Source organism: Streptopelia decaocto, assembly GCF_964273445.1.
Source record: "Streptopelia decaocto genome assembly, chromosome: 2".
Classification (NCBI taxonomy): Eukaryota; Metazoa; Chordata; class Aves; order Columbiformes; family Columbidae; genus Streptopelia; species Streptopelia decaocto.
The window spans coordinates 2,413,562-2,437,605 of NC_138655.1; the positions used below are offsets into that span (position 1 = coordinate 2,413,562).

General features: G+C 42.3%; 1 protein-coding gene across 1 annotated transcript; it reads right to left on the bottom strand.

Moving 5' to 3' along the window:
- Window positions 1-312: 312 nt before the first annotated feature.
- Window positions 313-3,936, bottom strand: PSCA (prostate stem cell antigen; the record flags this gene model as incomplete). The annotated part of the gene is made up of 3 exons (XM_082046263.1): window positions 313-524; window positions 1,847-1,951; window positions 3,885-3,936. 3 exons carry the CDS (start codon window positions 3,934-3,936, stop codon window positions 313-315), a joined length of 369 nt encoding a protein of 122 aa, XP_081902389.1.
- Between the last annotated feature and the right edge of the window lie 20,108 nt (window positions 3,937-24,044).

Sequence of the window (24,044 nt, forward strand, 5' to 3'; positions counted from 1 at the left end):
AGTTGCAGGCAGGTGCAGAAATACATGACTAAGTGATGTATAGGTAACAAACTCACACTTGATTCAGACATAAGTATATTTTAGGTGTTATACAGATAGCATGCATACTTTTTTTTTTTTTTTTTTTTTTTAATCTGGTAGCACTACAACAATACAACAACAGTAACGAAGAAGCTATCATACAGCAAAGATCTGCCATCAGCTCCGAGGATACTGCGTGCTCAGCACACCACATTGCTCCTGGTTACAATTCCTATCATAAGAAGGACACTTCAAGACCTTCTGGGGTCATGGGAGTCCTCTTTTTGCTCCTCACAGTCCATTTCTCAGGAAGGTCCAGAGTACAGTGGCTGTAGTCCCTGCTGCTATCCCATAGCTGGACCTCATGATGCCTGCTGCATTGACATTGCAGAGGTCGGTGTTGCAGCAGGAGACATTTCTGAGGCCTGAACCAAAGTCCTGTAGGTTTTCATCACATTTCAAGTCACAGCCCTTGCTGATGAGGCTGAAGAGCCCTCTGATCCCTGGAAGGAAAACAGGACCATTACTACAAGGACTCAATGCAAGCCAAGAAGAGCCTCATGGAACCGAATAACGAGATGCTATTCTTATCTGAGCTCACTTCTTGAAAAAAAACAAAAAAAGTTCTTATAAAAAGCTGCATGTTTTACTGCATCTGGTTATCTTTTTTTTTTTGAGGTGTCAGTTTGTCAGCAGGATGGGGAAGGGTTTCACTTCCCAAATGTTTGCTTGAGACAATGTATTCCACAGTACAATTTTCAGGGGTTTCTAAAACAGTGCCAACTACTGAAATTCTAATAATTTCATTAATAATGAAAGTAGACATTAACACCTCTATTGGGGAGTCTAAGGTACTAACAGATGAGGAGCAATCATGTGGGGTAATATTCGCTCATATCCCACACATCTTTGTTGCACAGAGCCTTTCAACACCTGGACCTGGACAGGGCGAATGTTTTTTTTTCCACATTTAGAATGGGAGAAGTAAATCACAGTATCACAGTATCACAGTATGTTTGGGATTGGAAGGGACCTCAAAAGATCATCTAGTCCAATCCCCCTGCTGGAGCAGGAATGCCTAGGTGAGGTCGCACAGGAACATGTCCAGGCGTCTAATCAGAGACACATGGATGGCTGCATTCAGAGCTGGCTGTAGAGGCGCCTAGGTGAAATTCTATCCTTTGCATTGAATTCACCTAAAGTCAGCTCCTTCTGACTTCATGACTAGGTTTCACCAGACTCAGCCCCTTACATTTTAATTCATATTCCAGATTTTTCAAAGCCATAAACTTCACTTTTTCCCTTGTAAGCAAATAATTTTTGATGTTATGAAAGAGAAATAAACATAATTGTTTACAGGTGAGAGACACTGGTAGGTATTTGCTACATCAAGTGCAGCTGCACCCTCCTGAGATTTGTTCCAGGCTGTGACAGTGTAATGGCCATACTGCTCAGTTGTTATCATGATTTATTGGCCAGACACTGAGGAATTTACGTGGTACACCGTGCATGTGCTAGTATGACTCTTGTGGCCAGTGTGGGGAGACTTGGTGATGGTCAGCACCACCACCAAGTGACCAATTGTCACCAAGGGATAAATGTTTTTTTTCCTGTCATTTCTACTAAACATGGAAGTCACCTGAACGCTTTTTTATCAACTTTTCTCCATCTATGTCTTTTCTCTTCCTGCTCCACACTGAGCTTTGCTGGCCCATACCTGCTGGAGTATCTAGAGTAGATGAGGTTGACTTGGACACCTGAGTCTGAGACCATGCTTGACTCCAACATCACCACTAATATATTGCCCACTCCCACTTTGCCTTACTGATCACGTCTGTCTTGCAAAATTTCTCATCCTTGCATTCCTCTTCCTTCTGACAGTTGGAGTTGCCAAGCTGAAACTTGCAGCTGTAACACTTCAAAGAAGAACCTGAAAGACACCAACACAGGTTATAAGAAAAATACATCTGAAGCTCCCCATGGAACCCAACTTAGTGCTTGAACTCAAAGGAAGATAGGACCTCTGTTATTGGGAAAAAAAGGTGTTTTTTTATTTTTTTTCTTTTTGTTTGTTTGTTCGTTTGTTTTCAGTGGAGAATAGCACACTTGCTTGGGGTGGGACTGAAGTTTTGCAGGTGCTTAAGTTGTTTCAGATCTAATCAGTGCAGTAAGGGAGCAAAAAGAGCCCATCTGGAATAGCTGGTCCCCTTGACTGGTCTCATTAGTCAATGGGAAGTGCTTCCCAAATGTTTCTTCCTCTCCATTTGGGATGCCTAACAGCTCTAATCCAGACCATTTTTTTTGTGATATTTCCATCTCCTGAGCTGGGATAAAGGGATGAAGTCCTCAGGAAGTTTGATATTATTTATCTACCTCTATAGACGTTAGTGTTTTACCAGCTGGGCTTGTGAGCCTTAGCTGAGGCATTTCCAGGGCTGGATGAAAGAAGGAAAGTGCAGAGGGAAAAAAGAGTAAAGGAGGGATGGAACACACAATTTGCAAGGTCTCTTCTTGCCTGTTGTCTCAGTGTGACCAACCTGTGGCATGTGCTCTCCATCATCCCCTCTTAGAAAGCAAAGCACAAACATAGATTTCACCTCTCTCTGGAAACCAGTTCACCACATTTTCACCCCCTCATGGAGATGCCATTCTATGGGGGACACAAGTGAATGTTGTTGACATCTGCTGTGCTCTTATGAGCATCAAGCAAAGGAAGAATAAACCTTGCAGCTTACAGGTGTCTAACCCTGATGAAAAATAGTCCCCAGAGGAGTAAGAACAGTAATTACCTGTTCCTTTTACCTGACCGTGCCCCAGGGCATCACTAGAGCCTTGCAAGTATATATATTCACTTTAACCCCATGACCATCAGGCTTGTATCACGAATCTCTCAAGTCAATACCCTAATGCCTAAAACACTCTCTTAGGTCACAGAAAATCCCTATTTAGAAATTAGTGTTATTCAGAGCAGAAGGAACTAGTGATTTGAGGCACTTGGTCTCCCTCTGTCCAAGCCATTCTAGTGTGAAATGACTGATGCAGTCATAGAGGCAAGGAGTCAAACCCCTGTTTGTCTGCAGTGCTGCACTCTGCTCTCACATTTTTCTGACTTTAATGTAACGAAAATCAAATTTTAGAGCATTCTGATGGAAGCTGGAAGAGGAGAAATCTGGCCAGGACTGTACAAGATCCTTCTCAACCTATTCCATAAGCATCTTCTGCTAATTAAGAAACATTTCTGCTCAGATCTGCTTCTTCTCTTGTCTGGAATAGGGAAAAGCTAGTTTAAAACCATTTTTTTTTTTTCCCCAGCAAGGCTAGAAAAACCTACTAGTGTCCCAATCCCACCCATCCAGTTTATAAAATAACACACTATGGCATTCTCACTTTTTCTGTCCCATTAAAATTCTTAAAATCTGTGCAGCATCGAAGGCCACTTTCAAAATGTAGAGTCAGAAAAGAAGTTGGAAAAAAACCTTACCTCTACAGAAATGTCACAGTTTTGATAGCCTGGGAAGAAGAAGAATAATCCTCCCACCTCACTTAAAAGAAAAAGAAACCCCCCCACACACACACACATAATTATGTGTTCTGGCTTAAATAACTTCCAATTAAATTCAGTTTTGTGTAGGATTTATCTTTCCTGGAAGCTGCTCTAACCAACACTAGGGTCACTCAGGAGCAGAGTGGGTCTATGCACTTTTTCCATGCAATGTCCAGGACATCCCATCAAAAAGCAAATAACTTCCTATGATATCTGCATCAACATTTCTTCCCTCAATGCCAAACCCCATCACAAGTCTTTTCTCCTAGGTGAATATCTGCTGGAGAGGATGCAGGACAGATGCTCCATGTTGTCTTACCTGAGTCCAAACACAGGATTGCTCCCAACAGGAGGACAAGGAAAGCCTTCATTTTGGAATAGCCTCTCTTGTGCTGAATATGGGTTGTTTCCTCGTGGGGTGGTTTATATACCACAGGAAGCAGCAGTTGGGCATGACCAGAAGGCTAACCTGTGAAGGCATCTGAGCGAAGCTGCTCGCTGGACCAAGGGAGGGGTTGGTTTGTGGTGGTGGTATTTGCATTAGGTGCCTCTCCTATCTAACCGTGACTCTCAGAGATACCAACAGATCCTCTCCACCACTACACACCGCCTTTCCTCTTACCTTTGGGTAAATTGTTCACTCTGGTGTAAAAAAAATACAAATTCTTTAGAAAAAGGCTGGGCTTATGCATTTCCCCAGAACCAGCTGAGGCTGTGGTTCCACCCTGTGAACAAGGCTCTCCACCCCCATTGCTGTGTTGAATGGAGCTATTGTATTCAAATCAAGGACAAAATATTCTTTTAATACACACTTCCAGCTATTTATCTGCATGTGTGAGTGTCTCCGTGAAACGCATGACATGTGATAGCAAGGTATGTGGGCAAATTACAGTGCATTGGCCCCATGCAGATGTCCAGGTGCTCATTTGCCCTTATTCATATGTAATCTGTAGTCTGGTAAAGGTCAATGGACCATTCAAATATTTTGTGTGTGTGTTGAAACCAAGGGTACAGTTTTGATACTTGAATTCACATCAGCCTGTACTGCAAACATGTTGGGCTTGTCAAATAAACACCATTTCTCATCACAGATGAGGGTGGATTCAGTCGCATTCCGAACTCATTATGTGAATGTTTGCCTTGATGGGTTCATTGGAAACTTCTCCCATTAATCATGTCCTTTGGCCTCTTGTCAGTACACTCTGGCATAAAAGAAAGAAGTCCTTTCTGCTTAATTCAGTTTGCTGTTGTTTCTCAACTTATTTAAGGATTTTCTTAAATCTCAGGAACTTAGTGCCTGCAGGGACTCGCTTTTGTGCAGTTTAGTTCTTAGGACACAAGGTACTTTTTCAAATTGAAAGGAAGGTGTGCTGGCCTGTTGGTGGGTCATTGCTTTGATCAGTGGCTGTGGGAAGAGTGTTGGAAGGTCAGCTGGCCGAAGTCTGCTGAAGTTAATGGCACTGCCTTGATTTACACCAGAGGAGAATTTGGTGTAGGGGGATGATTTTGTAAATCCTATTTCCTCTGCAGGGATCTTAAGTGCTTCCCCTTGGACTCTTGAACTTCTATTTAAAGAGAAAACACAAACAAACAAAACCCAAAAAACCTCAAACAATCCAACACCTTGTTTCTTTGTCTATCGACTTTTGTTTCATCATATTTTTGGAGATGATGTAATTTATAGCCCACTTCTATGGATTAGCTGGATTAAAAAAAGTGGTAATATATTTCAAGACTCTGGTGTTCCTTCTTCAGAGATATTTAAGGCTATTTTTCTTTTTCAATCAATTATGATTATCCCTGTGGGGTTTAGTTACTCCTGTCAGGGAATAGTGGACCCAAGGGGAAAGCATAACCTGGTCAGCCTATCAAGTCCACCCAGGTCTCGGATTAAATAATTCTTCTTCAAACAACTCATTGATAAGCAAGAGAGAGAGCTCTTTTCATCCTCAGCAGCCTAGCTTGCTGCCAGTCAAATTCTCCTAGTCCTATTATTTCTTTTTATTCTTTTTCTAACAGCATCAGAGCTGCCAGCAAAGACTAGGACGTGTGGTGCTGTGAAAGCAGTGTACACAGCTAAGAATCTGGCCATGCCCCAGTCCTGCTTGGCTGCAGCCCAAAGCTGTGTGAGAACCCAGTAATTCCTATATTCTTACATCAATTGCTGCTTCCCACTGTATTTTCGAACGTCTGTGTGCAGTTCCTGCTCGACTCCTGAAGATGGCAAACATGCCCCATTATATTTGTTACACATACATTAACATGCAGTTGTCCATAGGATTGTATCTGCATGGTGTTCTCTTTTCCTGATGTTATAAAATCCCCAGTTCATCTAACTGGATGAAAAAAGACCATCTACTTCCTCCAGGAATCTAAGGATGTCTACAAATCACTTGGAATTTTTTTTTTTAAATGCTATTTTACGTTGTCACTACAGATTTCTGATAGATACAGATCTGGAGATCGCTGTTGAGAGGGGAGGGAAGGAGGACTTGATTATTTGCTCTGTCCTGGTGTCAGGCTGGGAAAGTGGTGGTGGATCATGGTTCGGAGGATCACGGTGTCACGGATTGTATTGAGGGGCTGCATAGCAGTGCATGAGCTGGAAATTTGAGGATAGGAAGGGCAATAGGTGCCTGCAAAATCTGGACAGAGATACCGAGCATCTCCAAAGGCAAAAAAAAAAAGTTGCTCTGATTTCCTGAGCTGTGTCAAGCAATTGGCCAGGTGGTCTGAAGAGACTGTGGGGAAGCCTACAAGATGATGCAGAATGTGTGAGACTTCAGTTGCAGGCTGCCTTTTTACCAGGGGGATGTCTTTTACGAGCAAAACAGAAAAAAACCAAACCAAACCAAATCCAAACCAAACCAAACCAAACAACCCAACCAACAAACCAAAAACAAACAAAAACCCCATCCTCAAAAACAAACAAACAAAAAAATATCCAAAGCTAAACAACAACAAATTAAACAACACACATAAAAAAAACCCAAAGCTGGAAATCAGCAAAGAAGAAACTAAGATGAAGTTCCACACACTCATCCAACTCCTGAATGAATTGCGGTCCTTGAAAGGGCCAAATCATCAGAGGATCATGCAGCATCTCCAGCCTCCAAGCTCAGAGGTGTAACACCTTCTCTAATGCCTTAATTCAAGACAGAATTAAGTGTAAGAACAAGAGAAGATGCTGTCCAAGGCTGCCTATCCCTGAAGAGACATCCCTGCATTGCTTGCTCAGCATGACTGTGGCTTGCAACTCCTTTTCAAGATGTTCTGAAGGATGTGTGTGGAGGTTGTAATGGGCTGCAGAGGGAATTTCATTGACTTTTCAACTCCTGGAAGGTGTTTGGTACATGTGCAGTGGATGAGCTGGTGCTGCCTGCAGTGATGTCTGCAAATCTACTCAGGCTGTGGGGATCTGGGTTGCGTGACAAGGGACTTCAGTGACCAATTTTAAGCACAGAAATGGGAATTTCTAATGGCTGCACATCTGTGTTGCTGGGAATGCAAAATGCCTCAGGAGCACTGGACTGTCCCAAGTCAAAACGGGTGAGGAATAAATGAGACTGAGTCACTAGATGGCACCAAAGCAAATTGTATTACAGACTTCTCTGTAAGGAGGGACGCACAGACCCTAAACGAGGCATACAATTGAATAGACAGGAAGACGGATGGATAGATAAGGGGAGAGAAAAATTTAAAAACGAGTAGATATACAGATGTCCACAGAGATGGATGAAAGGCTAGCAGTCAGGAGGAGCTGGAGTAGCTACTCCTGTGTAACTATGTTCATGATTATAGGCAGGCTTTGCTCTGCTTGTGACTAAAGAACACAATATGTCCCCCGTCTCAGACTAAAGTATTTTTTAACAAGCTCCCAGCTGTTTCCCCCTCTCCTGTGCACATGACTTGGGGTGGACAGGCACGATGCTGGCCCAGCAGCAGGAAACACGATTCCTGCTGCTCCAGAGCTGCCCTCAACTGCCAGGAGAGATGGGCTGTAGTTGTGACATCTGTAGATGCTTTACACTGTTTCATGTCATAGTTTAGCTCATACTACAAGGATTTACATCTAGATTTACTATCCAAGTAAGCTTTGGAGCACGTGGAAGCAGAGTTAGGCTGCCTGAGACATCTTCCAGAATCCAGCAATGGAGACTGGAGTTCATAGAAAGAATCACAGAATGTCAGGGATTGGAAGGGACCTGGAAAGCTCATCCAGTGCAATCCCCCCATGGAGCAGGAACACCCAGATGAGGTTACACAGGAAGGTGTCCAGGAGGGTTGGAATGTCTGCAGAGAAGAAGACTCCACAACCCCACTGGGCAGCCTGTTCCAGTGCTCTGTCACCCTCACTGAGAAGAAATATCTTCTCATATTTTGCACCTATTACCCGTTGTCCTATCACTGGTTGTCACCAAGAAGAGCCTGGCTCCAGCCTCCTGACACTCACCCTTTATGTATTTATAAACATTAATGAGGTCATGCCTCAGTCTCCTCTTGTCCAGCTCCAGAGCCCCAGCTCCCTCAGCCTTTCCTCACACGGGAGATGCTTCACTCCCTTCAGCATCTTTGTTGCCCTGTGCTGGACTCTCTCCAGCAGTTCCCTGTCCTTCTGGAACTAAGGGGCACAACTGGACACAATATTCCAGATGTGGTCTCACCAGGGCAGAGTAGAGGAGAAGTTGTCATTAAGAGTAAGACATTGAGCAAAGAGGTTTCTGTCACTGAGCTGCTAAAGAACCTTTGGTATGTGTCTTCCCTTCTTTTTGCCTCTTCTTCTTCAATGGCAAATAGGGCTCGTGACTCCTGAATCACAAGGGCAGCATTTTGAGATCTGTAGGTGGAAAGAATTACAACCAGTGAGAATTACAAAGGTTTAACAAGCAAGGAGCCTGTGTGACCTTGAATATTTCTACAAAGGTCCAGGCACAGTCCCAAGCATCCAGATATTCCCATTGGGGACTTCAGATTTCAGAAGCTAGCCTGACAAGCCCTTGGCGAAAAAATTCACCTTCACATCACACACGTTCTTGCTGACAGCCATGAAATCTATACATTGCTGCAAATTAATCCCACCATGAAGCTAATCTTGTCTGCGGAGCAAACTGTAGCTGGACAAGATTCTGCAGGTTGTAGGAGTTGGACAATCCCATACGGTGGTGCTGTTGGTACGTTGCTGGTGCACAGACCTCGGTGTGTGGGAGCAGCCCAGACTGTTTGTTTAAAATCTCAGCAACTTCAGAGCATCAAAAATGCATTTGACATTTTTTTGTTATTTTGCTAATTGCCAAGCTCTTTTGGTTGTAAAAGGCTCGGAGTGTGGGATCCCTGCCAGCTTCTGCTGACAATGCCTCACACATCGCTGAGTTGTTTGCAGGAAAAAATGAGTGCATTTTCCTTTGCCTATGCTTTGGAGTTGGGGTGAAGTGTGGGGACAGTAGCCTGTGCTGTCATCACAAGGCAGTTCTGTGCTTGCTTTGCCCTCACAAAACATTTTCTTACCCCCTCACATACCAGGTGTTGCAGTTTTCTGTGGGCAGATGTAACAAAAGGTGGTTAGAAATATAAACAGAAAACATTACTTGCTTGATGCATTCCTCTGTAATCTGCTTGAGGTGAACCTACTTTAGCAGATGGGTTGGACTAGATGATCTCCAGAGGTCCCTTCGAACCCCAAGCATTCTGTGATTCTGTGAGATCACACAACAGGGCAGCATCAGACCATGGACCAGGCTCGAGCACATTAGCTACTTCCTGCTCTGTGCCCTTTTCCTTCCATCAGGAAAATTATTTAATTGCTCTGGCCCCTATAGGAAACCACAGAATATTTATAGGGAAGAATCCAAGATTTCCAGTCCAGTTGCTGCAGGTAGAAAGGGTAGATCTGATGGCTGGATACACCAAGCCCCATATGGGGTCACCATGGACAATTGCTCCCCATATGGAAGGGGGTGCATCCAGTTCACAGAATCATAGAATGGTTTGGGTTGGGAGGGACCTTCCAAGCTCATCTAGTCCAACCTCTGCCATGAGCAGGGACATCTTCACCCAGATCAGTTTGCTCAGAGCCCCGTCCAGCCTGGCCTGAGATGTCTCCGGGGATGGGGCATCCACTATCTCCCTGGCCAAGCTGGGCCAGTATTTTATCACCTTCATTATAAAAAATTTCTTCCTCATGTCTTGCCTGAAACACACTTCTTTTAGTTTAAAACCCTTGTCCTATCAGGCTCTGCTAAAAAGTCTGTCCTCACCTTTCTTATAGGCCCCTTTTGAGTATTGAAAAGCCACAAGAAAGTCTTCCCAGAGCCTTCTCTTCTCCTGGCTGAACAACCCCGTGGCTACTTATGGACCCTCCTTTGTCCTTCTTGTCCTCATTTTGAGGCCAGCATTCTTGGCTGGTACTGCTTGCTCCACTTTAATACAGTTTAGGGAAGAATCTGTGGCACAGGAGCTTAGTTCATGGTCTTACATATGGGGGAAGTATTTTCCTGAGGGAACATATTTGTTAGGGCTGTTTTGTGACTTGGTTGTGAATTAGCTGACAAAATATTTTCTGGGTTGGAAAATACCATTTTGTTGATAAAATAAATATTCTGCAGAAATAACAAAGCTATTTGAAGTTCAGGATGGATTTTGAAGTGAAACCCAGGTAAAGGGTGCAAGATCAATCTCAAATGTCCAATCTCCACTAGTTAGGACATGCAATTAAGATGCAGAAGATACAGGATCAGTCCTTTTAAGTCATGTTTCCTTTTGTTTGATCAGATGCTCTATCCACAGATACTGGAATTTGCATTGTACTTGTCTTTGTCTCTCTTCTTAGAACTATTCCAATTTGTGTTAACTAATTATAAACTAATTGGACCGGAGAGATGCAGTGTCATGAAGCAATTTGATTTTGATGAATTGGCAAATTCTTACAAAAACTTTTTCACTAAAAAAGTTTTTCTTCCTGGCTGCTTTATCAAATGCTCCAGTGCTTATGAAAGCAGAAGATGAGTGTACAAATCAGGAGCGATAGCAGGAATTCTGATTAATATCTGTCATATCCTTCTGTTTTAACTGTCTATCTGGAAAATCGATTTCAAAAATCAACCTACAGTTTCTTCGAGTCATTACAAAAAGAGAGGATTTGTTGCTAAATAAGATGTATGTGAATGGCTCTGAAGAGAAGACTTCATTCTGGCTTTATATCCTATTTTAAGTACTATCATTACTTCATAGTTTTCTTGCTGTAGCCACAAAGTTTTCTTCAGTGTATCCTCAGATTACCAGTTTTTAACTGCCTGTTTCACACTCATATTCAGTGATTCTCTTAGTTTCTTCTCACATCAGCCACTGAAGATGAGCTTATCTGTTGAAATTGGGGTGTTGTATCTGGCTGTACTACCCAGGCCACTCTCTATGTTCAGGGGAGCTTGGGTCCAGCTTATCCTAAAGCTGATAACCTGAATTTGGTCAGACAAAATCTGACCCCCAGCTCCATTTATTAGCTGAATCTCTACTGATTACAGTGTGAGCTTGTGTACCCAGCCTTAAATAGGCCGCTACCCTGCAGAACTCATATTTTGTCAGATTCTCAACAATATATGCACACCTAAAAGGAAGAAAAGAAAAAAAAAAGGTTCCTGTGGTGTGACACAAAGCTGTTCCCAGCAGTTACATTTTTGGTTTTGTCACTGGACTGAAATCATCCTTCACACATCCCCAGGCAAGAGTCAGAGATCCCTTCCCCTCCTTGACCTTTACAAATTGCACATCCTGCTTTGCCGTAACCTTTTCAGAGGTGTCAGAGACTCCAAGCATAGATTTTTTTTGTAATCAATACCACAGCCCTGTGCTGAGAACACGGCTTAGCAACTGCCTTCTGGGTCTCTTCAGCAAAAACTGTGATGCCAAATTATAGAGATGGGAATGCACCTGAGATTAAAACAGAAATCCCACGGGACATGAGCAGAGGAGATGGATTTACAGACTCTGCAGCCAGGGCAAAAATGGTGCGTTTTTCTGATAAGCAGCAAAACTAATGAAGCTTAGTTTCCAATGCACATCTTCCCTCTGTCCTCTAAGCTTTCAGTTGCCTGTTTATGTATCGCTACCTGCCTTTTGGCTCACTCCCATGACTCCTTCTTCTAAGGCTGGGCACAAGTCATCATGTTCAGAGTGTGGATTTTCTGACTGTCTGCTGCTTCTAAGGGTGGTTGAGGAGCTGAGATTCCTTTGGTGGGACAACTAATTTTGTTGCTGCTGCTCTGTTTGTGGGTCACAAAAATGATCAGAGGGATGGAACACGTCTCCTACAAGGAAAGGCTGAGAGAGTTGGGGTTGTTCAGCCTGGAGAAGAGAAGGCTCCAGGGAGACTTAATTGTGGCCTTTCCATACTTAAAAGGGGCCGATAAGAAAGATGGGGACAGACTTTTTAGAAGGGCCTGATGGAATAAGACAAGGGGTGATGGTTTTAAAATAAAGGAGGGAGATTCAGGCTGGACATGAGGAAGAAATTTTTTACACTGAGGATGATGAAACACTGTCCCAGGTTGCCCAGAGAAATTGTGGATGCCCCATCCCTGGAGACATCACAGGCCAGGCTGGATGGGGCTCTGAGCAACTGATCTGTTTGAAGATGTCCCTGCTCATGGCAGGGGAGTTAGACTAGATGACCTTTGAAGGTCCCTCCCAACCCCAACCATTCTAATATTCTATGATTTTCACAAAACTGAGAGCATGTCTAGACCTTTGAGAACTTTCTCCTCATTGAGTTTGCTTGAACAAAGGCAGGATAGTAGCCAGTCAGATACATAAACAGACAGGTAGATGGATAGAGAGATGGACAAGCAATGCAGCTGTGTAAGCCATATTTCCATAGAGCGGGTTAAGACTTATGGAACTGTAAGATCAGCATCCAGCAACGAACAAAACGAAACAATAAAACCACCAAAGAGAATGTCAAGGATCTAAAGAAAGTTTCAAGGATGATACAAAATAATTGCTGGCCAGGGAATAGATAAAGAGGTAGTAGGGAAGGTAACAGGTGTTGTTTCTCCCTTGTCTTCCACATAGTTTGTGCAGAAGCAAAAAAAAAGAGACAGGAGTTCAGGGACAGTCTGTTTCTCCCATTTTGATGGTTCACACTGGATGGACCTTGGCTAATTCTTCTTCACTGCACAAAGCAAGGTCGTATGCTCTCAGGGGCATAGCAGCTTGTCTTGAATTAATTTGCTGTTAATTACTAGAGTAATTTTAGCATGAATAAGCAATGGTTATTTTTAGCAGCAGGACTGATTAGGCATCAGAGAGAACAACCCAGTGAAGTTGTGAGGCTCCTGCTGCTTAGGAAGGGGAGAAAAGCAATCCTCGGTTGGACCAAAGTGTCCATCTGGCTTATGTGTCACCTCTGACATTGTTCCTTAGTGGTTTCACAAGAAAAGATTATAAAAGAAAAAGACAGAAAAGACTGCTTTCTCCCACAATACTCCCCTAATTCTGTCTGCCTACAGATTTGTGGCTTCATTACAATATTCAAGAAGCATTTGGACAATGCCCTCAGGCACATGGTGTGAATTTTGAGGTTGTCATATGCAGGGACAGCATTTGGATTCTATGAGTCCTTCCAACTCAGGACTTCCTACCATTCTATGAACAAGAGATGGCATTCAGATAATTTTGTTTTTTTTCATGAAATTTTACAGATTTTTGAGGATTTCTCCCATCCATTTCTCAGCCTTTTGTGGGTTTTTTTTTGGTGCAAAAATATCCTCTGCAAAACCTTTGCTTAACTTCAGCCTCTCATCTGCTCTTTCCAAGACTAAATAACCTCAGTACTTTTTCTCTTTCCTCCCTGTCCGCATTTTCTAGACCACTGCTGACTATTTTTGCTTCTTTCTGGATCAACACCAATAGATACATCTCACTGAGATCTTCAGCTCAAGGTTGGAAGCCTTTTTAAAGAGAGATTTTTGCCATTGTTTTGAGGTATTTCTCTCAGCGCAGTGCCTGTGAGGTTAACATAAATTCTACAGGAACTGAAGCAATGTGATTTTCTGGTCAATCTTTCCTGAAGCCATGGCAACCTTTTTAAAAATTCCAAAGACAAAGTGACAAACATGTGCTTTAAAAAGCAATGCCCATATCTCCCTCAGTAAATTAAATATCCTTGTAAGGTGATTTCTTTGGTTGGTGGGTTGGTTTTGTATTTGTTTTTTTAATTGTTATTTTTGCCACAGAGATCAATGGGCAAGAAATGCTTGTGCAAAATGCTACAAATTCTCTTAACCTCTCAAGCAGGAGAAATGCACCAAAGATATTGGAAACAGTCCCTGTCCCATACTTACCTCTAACTGCACAGAAAATTTTTGAGACAGTGGTAGATATGTAGCTGCATTTATTAGACTCAGGGCTGTGTGAGTGTTGAGTAAAAATACTGTTCTCAAATATAAAGTATAAATAGTGAGTTACTGACGAATTATGCTGAGGGCGATGTAGCAGGACAGATAAAGTTTTGCACTGTTATCTAAGTTAAGATTTTTAGCCTAAGATAATAAAAAATAGACATCAAGGAACAAGAGATCAAACGAGAGAGGGGCAAAAAGAACAAATTCTCATCTGAACAGCCAGCATCAACTGCAGTATGAAATCAGGCTGGCTTGGGTAACCACCAGTATAAAAAATTACATTAAATTTTTGATAGAGTTTGCCTGAAAATTAGGGTTGTAAATTAAACATATGCAGCTACCATACTTGTAATAATGCAACTTTATATTAGAGATTGCAGAAGATTTCTGTGCCCTGGAGATGCTGCAGTTCTCACGTGTAGGGGCACAGACTCACACTTCCTTCTGCTTCAACACCAGTATCTTTAACATGATTTAACCCGAAATATCTGACCCCTGTTAGTGTTTCTTAACGTTGTAAAACCCACAAGAGTTTCAGCAGGAATAAGTTATTCTTTTTACTCTGTTTACAAAATTGTACTGCTTATGAGTTTGGACTATTTATAATGTTTTTCTATACAGCATTGTGTAGTATTGTTTTGATTTCTTTGCAGTTAATGTTTTCTGAAAGAAAGTTTTAACTCAGTTATTTGTAATTCTCCATTTGTTTTTTTCTCAAACCGGCAAGGTGTTAGTTGACCTGGATTAAAAACCTTTTCAGGGTCAGGAGAGATATGTTCCAGTACAGGACATACACCTAAACTCTTAATTTCAAGCACAGAAATAGCCATTGCATTTATAGTGAACCGAGGCATTTTGGCCATGAAAGCATCAATTACAATCCACTAATTAGGGTGACTCCCACTTCCATATTGAATCTGGCTGCAGTAGCAGTAGCCAGGTTGTTTGACCAGCTTTGCTTTGTGTTTTGTCTGGGAGGAAGGTGTTGGATTTGTGTCTGAGGGCTTTTAAAACACTCCGCAAATATTAACCCCTTCACTACATTGTGAGCCAGGTGAGGTAGATACTGGGTCCATTTGAAAACGGAGAATGGCAAGAGCAATTTGTTTGCTCAGCATTCACTACATGATGCAGCTTAAAAAAAAAATCGACCTTCAAAAGACATCCAGTGGGAATGGAGTAAAAGAGTCAGATAGTCTCTGAATTGAATGAATCTGCACAGGTGGACCAAAGTTTTAAAGAGAAATCCATTTAAACATGACATAAAGGCATTACTTGTTAATTTGCCTCGTTGAACTTCATTGGCTGAAGGGTTGAGCATATCAGGAATATAATCACTGGTGTTCACTGCAAACTGTGCCTTGCAGCCAGGGTTAACAAGGTGCAAAACACACAGTGATTGCTTTCCCTCTGTGCTGCAGTGAAACGGGAAGGTTGGTAAATGACAATGCTGCCTTACAGGCCAGGACAAGCAGCATGAGACATACTGTACCTGTGATGGTCATTATGGGATTTAGGGTTGAAGGAGGTGTTTGTCTCGGGACAAATTTTTTAGTAGGGCCTGTTAACAATGGTGGGGATAGACTATTTAGAGGGGCTTGTTATGATAGGACAAGGGTAATGGTTTTAGATTAAAAGAGGGTAGATGCAGGCTAGACATGAGGAAGAAATTTTTGATGCTGAGGGTGGTGAGACCCTAACCCAGGTTGCCCAGAGAGGTGGTGGATGCCCCATCCCTGGAGACATCCCACACCAGGCTGCATGGGTCTCTGAGCAATCTGATCTGGGTGATAATGTCTCTGCTCATTGTAGGAGGTTGGACTAGTTGAGCTTCGAAGGTCCCTTCCAACCCAAACCATTCTGTGATTCTATGAATTATATGTCCAGTATGGAGGTTGGTCAAATCCCTTGGATGACCCTCTCTTCAGTTAGTGCTTATGGGGAGCCCCACTGAGGTACATCTTACTTGCAGTTGACATCTCTGATAAAGCAGCTGCCAGCACTGCTCTGAGATGGCATCTCAGAGGTGGCTTTTTAATTATCTAGGGATTACAATTGGAAAACACTTAAGGATGTAGTTAACCTTAAATGTGTACCTAAGTCCCATTTGGCTTGTCTTGGGATGTGACTCTAGCGTCTTACTCAATACACAAGTCCTCAAACTGCAGATATGGACATCATCCACACCCCTGGCCTTTTATTGCTGTTATTTATTCCCACAAATACAAGTATTTCTTGCTTTCTTTGGTCATACTGCCCTGTCATAATATGCTTGTTACTCCATGTAAAGAGAGCTGAGACACCAGTTTGGATTGAAAGCCACTTACTTTTACATATGTCCCTGTGAATTTCTCTTTTACTTCCTCCTCTGGCTTTTTTCCCTGTCTTTCTTTAACAACTCTGTTTTCAGGCACCCAAACTGTCTGATAATTACAGTCGTTGATAAACATTTCTATTAACCACAACTTGTAAATACCTTGCCTGCACTAACTACGTGCAATTTATCATAAAAGCTTGTGAAGCCTTTGCTTTCCCTCTTTCTGTGTAGAAGAAAGGGAAACAAGAAGTAAACTCACAGTTTTATTTTAAGTAAGTTATTAAGAATAAGACTTAGCCTCATAGATCCCGTTTATATATATATTTATATATATTTTTTTTTGTGAGTATGACTGCTTAGACTGCCTTTAGTAGGGTCATATATCTTGCCTCCCATCTTTATAATTCTTATATATTGTCTCTTGGCAATATCACAGAATCACAAAATGCCAGGGATTGGAAGTGACCTCAAAAGATCATCTAGTCCAATCCCCCCGCCAGAGCAGGAACACCCAGATGAGGTTACACAGGAAGGTGTCCAGGCGGGTTTGAATGTCTGCAGAGAAGGAGACTCCACAACCTCCCTGGGCAGCCTGTTCCAGTGCTCTGTTACCCTCACTGAGAAGAAGTTTCTTTTCAAATTCAAGTGGAACCTCTTGTGTTCCTGTTTGAACCCATTATCCCTTGTCTTACCATTGGTTGTCACCGAGAAGAGCCTGGCTCCATCCTCCTGACACTCACCCTTTATATATTTGTAAACATTAATAAGGTCACTCCTCAGTCTGCTCTTCTCCAAACTAAAGAGCTCCCTTGGCCTTTCCTCATAAGAGAGATGCTCCACTCCCTTCAGCATCTTTGTGGCTGTGGTAGACTCTCTCCAGCAGTTCCCTGTCTTTCTGGAACTGAGGGGCCAGAACTGGACACAATATTTCAGATGTGGTCTCACCAGGGCAGAGTAGAGGGGAAGGAGAACCTCTCTCAACCTACTAACCACCCCCTTCTAATACACTCCAGGATGCCATTGGCCTTCTTGTTTACATTTCTTTTTAATTTGTTTGATTCCTCTTACATATAATTATGTCAAGTTTTATAAACACCACAGTGGTGTGTATGTGTGTTCCTGAAAAGGAGTGGCAGAGCTGTTTGTTTTCCCTTGGGAACATGTGTCCTCCACCAAAATTCAATTCAGGTCAGTCTTAGGTCAGTCTCCATCTCCAAGAGATTTCTGCAGTGCAAAAGACAGGAAACTGGTTGGGGGAAACTGAAGAAAGTTCTTGTCCAAAGGGGAAAAAAAAGTGTTGCTTGTCACCTTTGGCATTTAGGTGATGACGTGTTATGGTGCCTTGGGGTGGTGAGCACGTACCAATAACCACTGTCTTGTCTCTGCTGTTATCTCCTGCTCACTTGCATTTACCGACCTCTTCCACTGCACTCCTGCCATGGAGATGTGTGCTGAAATAACCTTTCCAGGCAGAAAATTGCTCCCAAGAGGCATGTGGAAATGTGGGAAATCCTTTTTAAGTGTCTGAGATACAAACAGTCATCCAAAGTCTTTGCCTTAGTTGTGGTGGGCAGGAGTCATTTACCTTCAAACACCTCAGCACAGGAGATGTTAAGGAGCTGCCTAATATCATGATCCAAACAGCATTTATAGGTACATTATTATTAGCTTAGTATTAGTGAAGTGCAGTTGCTGATTTATAATCGTAACACTCTCCCTACCCATGGTTCCTAACTCTGTGAAGCCAGCTCCTGTGATTCCTGAAGCCTCCATCTATTTTGGAGTCTAGTGACTTGTGGTAGTTGAAGATCCTCAAGCTCACATCTACTGAGAAAGTATCCTCTGTGAAGCACCTCAGATAGGGCAAGTGCTAATGAAGACACTCAGAACCAGCAGGTACTTCTGCGAATTTTACTTTATCTCTCCTGGATATTCACATTTAAGTGAAAGATGGTTCTTCTTTATTTGAATGATCTCCTGAATCAAGTTGCTTGAAAGCAGTCATAAACTCAAGAAGTGTTTGGGGGTCTTTATCCTCTCTACCTTATGTTTGTGTGGAACAAAGTGGATCAGAAGTTCCATTGTAAGAAGGATTCTCTTTTTTCCTGGTTTTGTTCTCATACTGCCCATGCATCATAGTCTTGACAAAGAACGGTGTCAGCCTTCACATCTCCAGAACTTTCTGGCTCTGAAAGAAGCTGAAGACTTCTGTGCTGAGCACAGTGGGACTCTGAGAAACCAGCTCAGAGCAGTATTCCTCAGAGCTGGTGTGGAGTCATCTATAGCTAAATAACGAAGCACAATTACAAAACCTGCTTTGTGCTTTTCCTCCTTAACCTAGATGACATTTTCTTGACCTCTTTCTGTTCTCCCCAAGAAACAGAACTCATTAAGGTGGTCTCATGGAGGGATGGGAAGTAGGTTCAAAGGGTTTCAGGAAACCCTTCTATCCTTGTTCCTCACGAGCCACCTAAGTTTCAATGTTTTGGTATTCTCAGCCATGGCTCTTCTTGCTTACATCCATGGATTTAATTGTTAATGCTGGCAAAGCATATGGCATTTTTCCCTTGTGACCAGCATATTTCTTGAGGCATGTTTAGTTTGCTGCAAAATTCATATTGCTCTGTTCAAATGGGCACTTTCTATGTCTGGAAGCAGTGAAGAGGAGGACATTTCCAAAGAGGAATTAATTTCTACCACCAGTCTGGTAACCCTCTGTGTCTCTGCTATCTCTGCAGGTCTGTAAGGAGTTCTTCATGGGAGAGAAGATTTCTTGTACAACAGGTCAAGGATTTCCCCACTGCAACTTGGGGTTTATAAACAGCTGTTTTTGCTGTTTCTTTCCCTTTTTATTTCTCTTAACTACCAACACACCCTGGCTTTCAAGACCAAATTTGTTGGCAGAAACTGTTTGGGAAACCACCCTGAATTTGCCAAAATATTTAGAAGAAAGCAAGAAGACACACAGAATAAAGTTAGCATTGTTCCTGTTGGAGAATAAATGTTTGTGAATGTCACCACAACCAGGATTTCTTATGTCTGCATTTCACCTGGAGGAGGTCAGGGGGACCTAAGGCTGACTGAAAAATTTGCTTGTCTTTTGCTGGCAGATGACTCTTATGTCCCTGCATAAAAAGGTCAGTCCAGAACCTCCAAAATATTTATCTACTTATGTCTCATTGGTGGAAAAGTCTGAAAATCTGGCCTGTGTATGATGAGCAAATTAAGCCAAAATTTAGATGTGATCAAGTTCATAAAACCAGTAATACCTAACTCTGATGTTGTAATCATCAAATTCACTGCTCACATGAGATTGCTTAAAACTGTTTAAAGTTAACCTCTGAGATGTAGTGCAATGAAGAAAGAAATCACCTATTCCCACCTAAGCCCTGTCAGATTCAGAGATCCATCCAAATCTTCCACAGGATCCAGCAAGGCTGTACAGAGCTTGGGACACCAGCTGTACCTTGAGCCGCTTAATACAGATCTTGGGATCTTCTTGGTGATCCTGACAATCCTTTTGGGCAGCATGTTGCTTAAAGACATATTTTGACCTCCTGTCAGATGAGGCTGGTAAGAAACTTTTGCTCAGGAAGAGGTTGCAGTTCAGCAGTAGACATTCCTGTTCAAGGTTCTTTTTCCTCTATAAAATGTGACTGTGGAGTTCCTGAGGGTTGCAGATGAGAAAGTCTGTATTACACAGCTTTTGCCTGAGCCAACACAAGCATCTTCACTCCTCCTGCTCACTTGAGAAGGAGGACTTTTCCTTCCTTGTTTATAAACTTTTGTTTTTTCTTCCATTTATTTCTGCGTGTTTCTATTTATGCCATTACTGCTGCTTTCTCCTGAAGTGCTAGTGAATGGCCCTAGCAGAAAACAAGCTCTGGGGCAGGAGATGTCCAATTCCCATTGCTTTAAAATATGTGACTTCAAGAAAGGATTCTTCTCCGGTGAGATGGGAAAATTAGACCCCAGGCTCAAATAAAAAGAATTGGTTGGATTTCTCCCACCTTCTCTTGCAGTGCAGGGTGTTGTTTCCTTCCCCAGTATCCTTTGGGGATTTTACTTAAGGGAATGTCTGCTGTTAAAAGGATATAGAGCAATAGCAGTGTTCATGCTCTCTATAGAGAATTTGGCCCACAGCATGTGCCAGGTGATTTGTGTTGACAGTGCTGTTACTTTTCTTCAGCCCCCAATGTGGCTTTTAAGGCTGCATCTGGGAATACATTTCCCCCTCCTAAATCATATCTGTGAGCTATAAACCTGTTGGCAGGACGGTAGGTTCTTCAGAGATGGTAGCCAGCGCTGTGCTTTTCAGGCAGCAGGTATTAATTAAAGGTGGAGTGATGAATGTGCTCCCTACCAGACTGATTTCCTAGAGGTGGGGGAAGTGAGCAGGGCTGTCTGTGTGTCTGTCCGTGCCTGAAGAACAGGTGTGGAGAGCAGTGAAGACAGTGACATTCATGGGGTTGAAGGAAGACTGATGGGATTACTCTTCTAAATCATTCTAACTTGAGCTGTGCCAGAAAATTAGCTAGGGGCAGCAGAGCTGTGACATTGGGAAAGTCTTGATGGATTGTACCCATGTTATTCATTCAGACCCAGAGAGACTGGGGGATCATGATGTAGTTTTGCCCCATATAACCTGTTTCCCTGAAAATAAGACAGGGTCTTATATTTATTTTTGTCCATGCTTACTTTTTTACATTTATAGTTGCCTGGGCACTAATTAAATTGAATTTTTTAATGAACTATAACTAGGGTTTATTTTTGGAGTAGGCCTTATATTTCAAGCGTCTTCAAAAATCCCGAAAAATCATGCTAAGGTCTATTTTTGGGGTAGGTCTTATTTTTGGGGAAACGGTATATATGAAATGAGTATGAGATTTTTGTGTGGGTGGAGAAGTGGGTATGTTCACTGAGGACATTGCTTTGCAGGTGTCCTTTCATATCACTCTCCATAAGCTTTCATCACAAGATTTAGCTTTTACAGAGAAATCTGCTGCCAGTTGAAGACTTAATTGCACTAGAGGCCTTCAACAACCTGTGCATTAATGAGCCAGAATTCAGATATTCATGACTTAATGAAAAACACAGTAGAAGGGCTGGCCATGGGCTTCAGGCAATTCTGTATTGAATGGAAGAAGTTTTTGCTCTTGGTTAGAATATTAATACAGGGAGGATAGAGGAGAGTGGCTTGTCACCATCTGTCAGTTCAACCTGGAGCATAGCCAGGAGAGCCAGGCAGTTAATTAGAAGTAAGAGCTGTTTCCTCTCACAGACATATATATATATATATAGGCATGTGTGTATAATGCCATTAGTGGAAACATCTCTTTCCTTTCTAATTAGATGAGCCAGCCAAAATTTTGTTGGATGATATTAGCTCTGGAAAACTTCCACAGTCACATCAATCTGCCTTTGGTCTTCATGAGCTCCAGGGCAAGCTTAAGGAAACACAATCCTACAGCAAGGGATGATATAACACCCAGGTATCTTGGGCTTTTTGAATGGGCTTCAAGAGAATGACCAAGAGGAAAGCCATCACCTATGTTACAGGATTGATTCTTGCTGGCATCAACAACATTCTTCTCCTGACATGATCAATGAACATTGACTGCTCCTTCTAGATGTTCATATTGTGTCCATCAGCCACTCGAGGCAGCCACTCCTGGAAGGAACTCTTTCTCAGGCCATCAGAATCCAGATGTTGAATACAGAAAGCCAGTGAGACTTCAAATAAGTAGATGTCTAGCAGGACTGGCCATGCTCGGCAAATCTAGGGCAAACTTTCTGTTGTCCTACAAGCAAAATATTCTTGTCCATAAACAGTGAGTCCTGACAGAAGTCCTCTTTGTGGATTTTGTATAAAGGGTTTACAGAGCTGTTATTTCTACCTTTCCATATAGCTTTGGGTGACAAAACAGAACATGTGTCTGCCCAGAAATCACTTCATTTTGTGGTCTGACATCACTAGCTAAAAGCAGAGATGAAGGTAGATTTCCTTTTAAGCTGTGAGGAAGGCCACATGCACTTAAAGATCTTGTCTCCAACTGAGATGGAGATACCTGGACACCAGCAGGTAGTACCAGCACAGGTGTGAACATGTGTCCTACCAGGACTCCAGCATCTCCTGTAGATGGGCACAGGTTTCCCCTCAACCCTGAACTGAATCAACCAGTGTTCTGCAGAAGTCCTGGCTGCCTTTTGTAATCTCAGGTCACACAAGATACCAGAAAAGGTTCTTTTTAATAAAAAAAAAAAGTTTTTGGTTCCCTAAATCAAACTCAGTTCTGCGTAATCATAGGAGCATCTCTGAGAGAAGGCAGCAGCTGGCCTCAGATTTCTTCTTGTTCCTGCTGAATGGTCTCATCTTTTCTTTCTCTCTGACCTCAGCCAAACAATGGAGAGTTTAAATCTCTCACCCTGCACTTGACCATATCCCTATGTCCCTATCTGTGATCTTCTTCCTAACTCCTTGATGCTGCTTTGCTTTTTCTCCTTTTTACAATGACTCCACTTCTGCATGGAGAACCTTCCAGTACACCTCTTCCACCAGGCTACCATATGCATCCTTGTCGGGAAACCTCCTTTGTGTTTTGCTAAACAACTCCCAGAAGAAATGTGAAATGAAGAAGTGATTATAGGGAGAAGGGGGAAACAGTATACATGGAACTGGTTTGCAAGGACTGTCTTTGAGACCTCTTTGTGGGCTGTGAAGTCTAAAGAGTCTGTTTTTTCTAACCAGCAGATGAAACCCCGGACAGATGTTTAACATTCAAATGAAGCAAGTCTCCATCCCTCTGCTTCGAGCAGACATCAGCGTGTACACTTTTAGATAAGAGATGAGCTAAGGTTCATAGCTCACTTGTGGAATGACTCATCCCTTTAATTACATCCCTTTAATTACAAATTAGCCTCCTTGACCTTTCCTTCTTGCTTTCTCCTGAGTGTCCCAGCACAGTTTGATCTCGGTGCTACCAAAAGCAGAAGAAAGTGACATCTCTTGGTGGAAATTCTGTTTGAGCTGTGGCCACACAGTCATCTCCCTTAATCCCATGAGTTATACCAAGGAAGGCCCTTCTTCTTGAAAAGGTCTTTGTGACTTAGATGGAGCTGAAAATTCCAAAGACAAAGTCATCGCCTGAACTTGCAGAAGAAAAAAGGTCTAGCAAATGAAGCTACTTAGATTTGAGCATGAAAACTTTAAAGACTGAAGACCTAGTGTTGACATCCCTGTACTGATTTTCTGTTATTTCTCTCTTTTGAGGTCCTTGGAACTCTATTGAAAGCAGTGATGTTACTCTGACACAGAGCTGGAAAAATGTAAAGCTTATTCAGTGTGAATATTCCAGTAGAAATTTTTCTTAGCAATAGCAGGCATGGAATCCAACAAGAAGACCTCTAGAAGAGGGTAGGTAAATAATTTCTAAAACTGGTGGTTCCTTGGCAGAAATTAGTATGGGAGTGGAGATTACCTGTGAATTTCCTTTACTTTAGAACATCAAAGTATACAGGAACAGAAGTTTCTAAAAAGGAGAAAGTGGTATTTCAAGCTATTTGCCTTTATTCATCAGTGAATTTTTGAAATTTTCTACCCTGCTAGAGTGTTTGGAATAACACCAGATTCGCCCACTCTGTGCTGACATTTAACTCATCCTATTATATGTATTACGCCACCATTCCAGCTTTATCTAGGATATAATGTAAGGAACATATATACAGATTTAGAAAAATATAGATTCGTATGTGCTTATTTATAACAGTA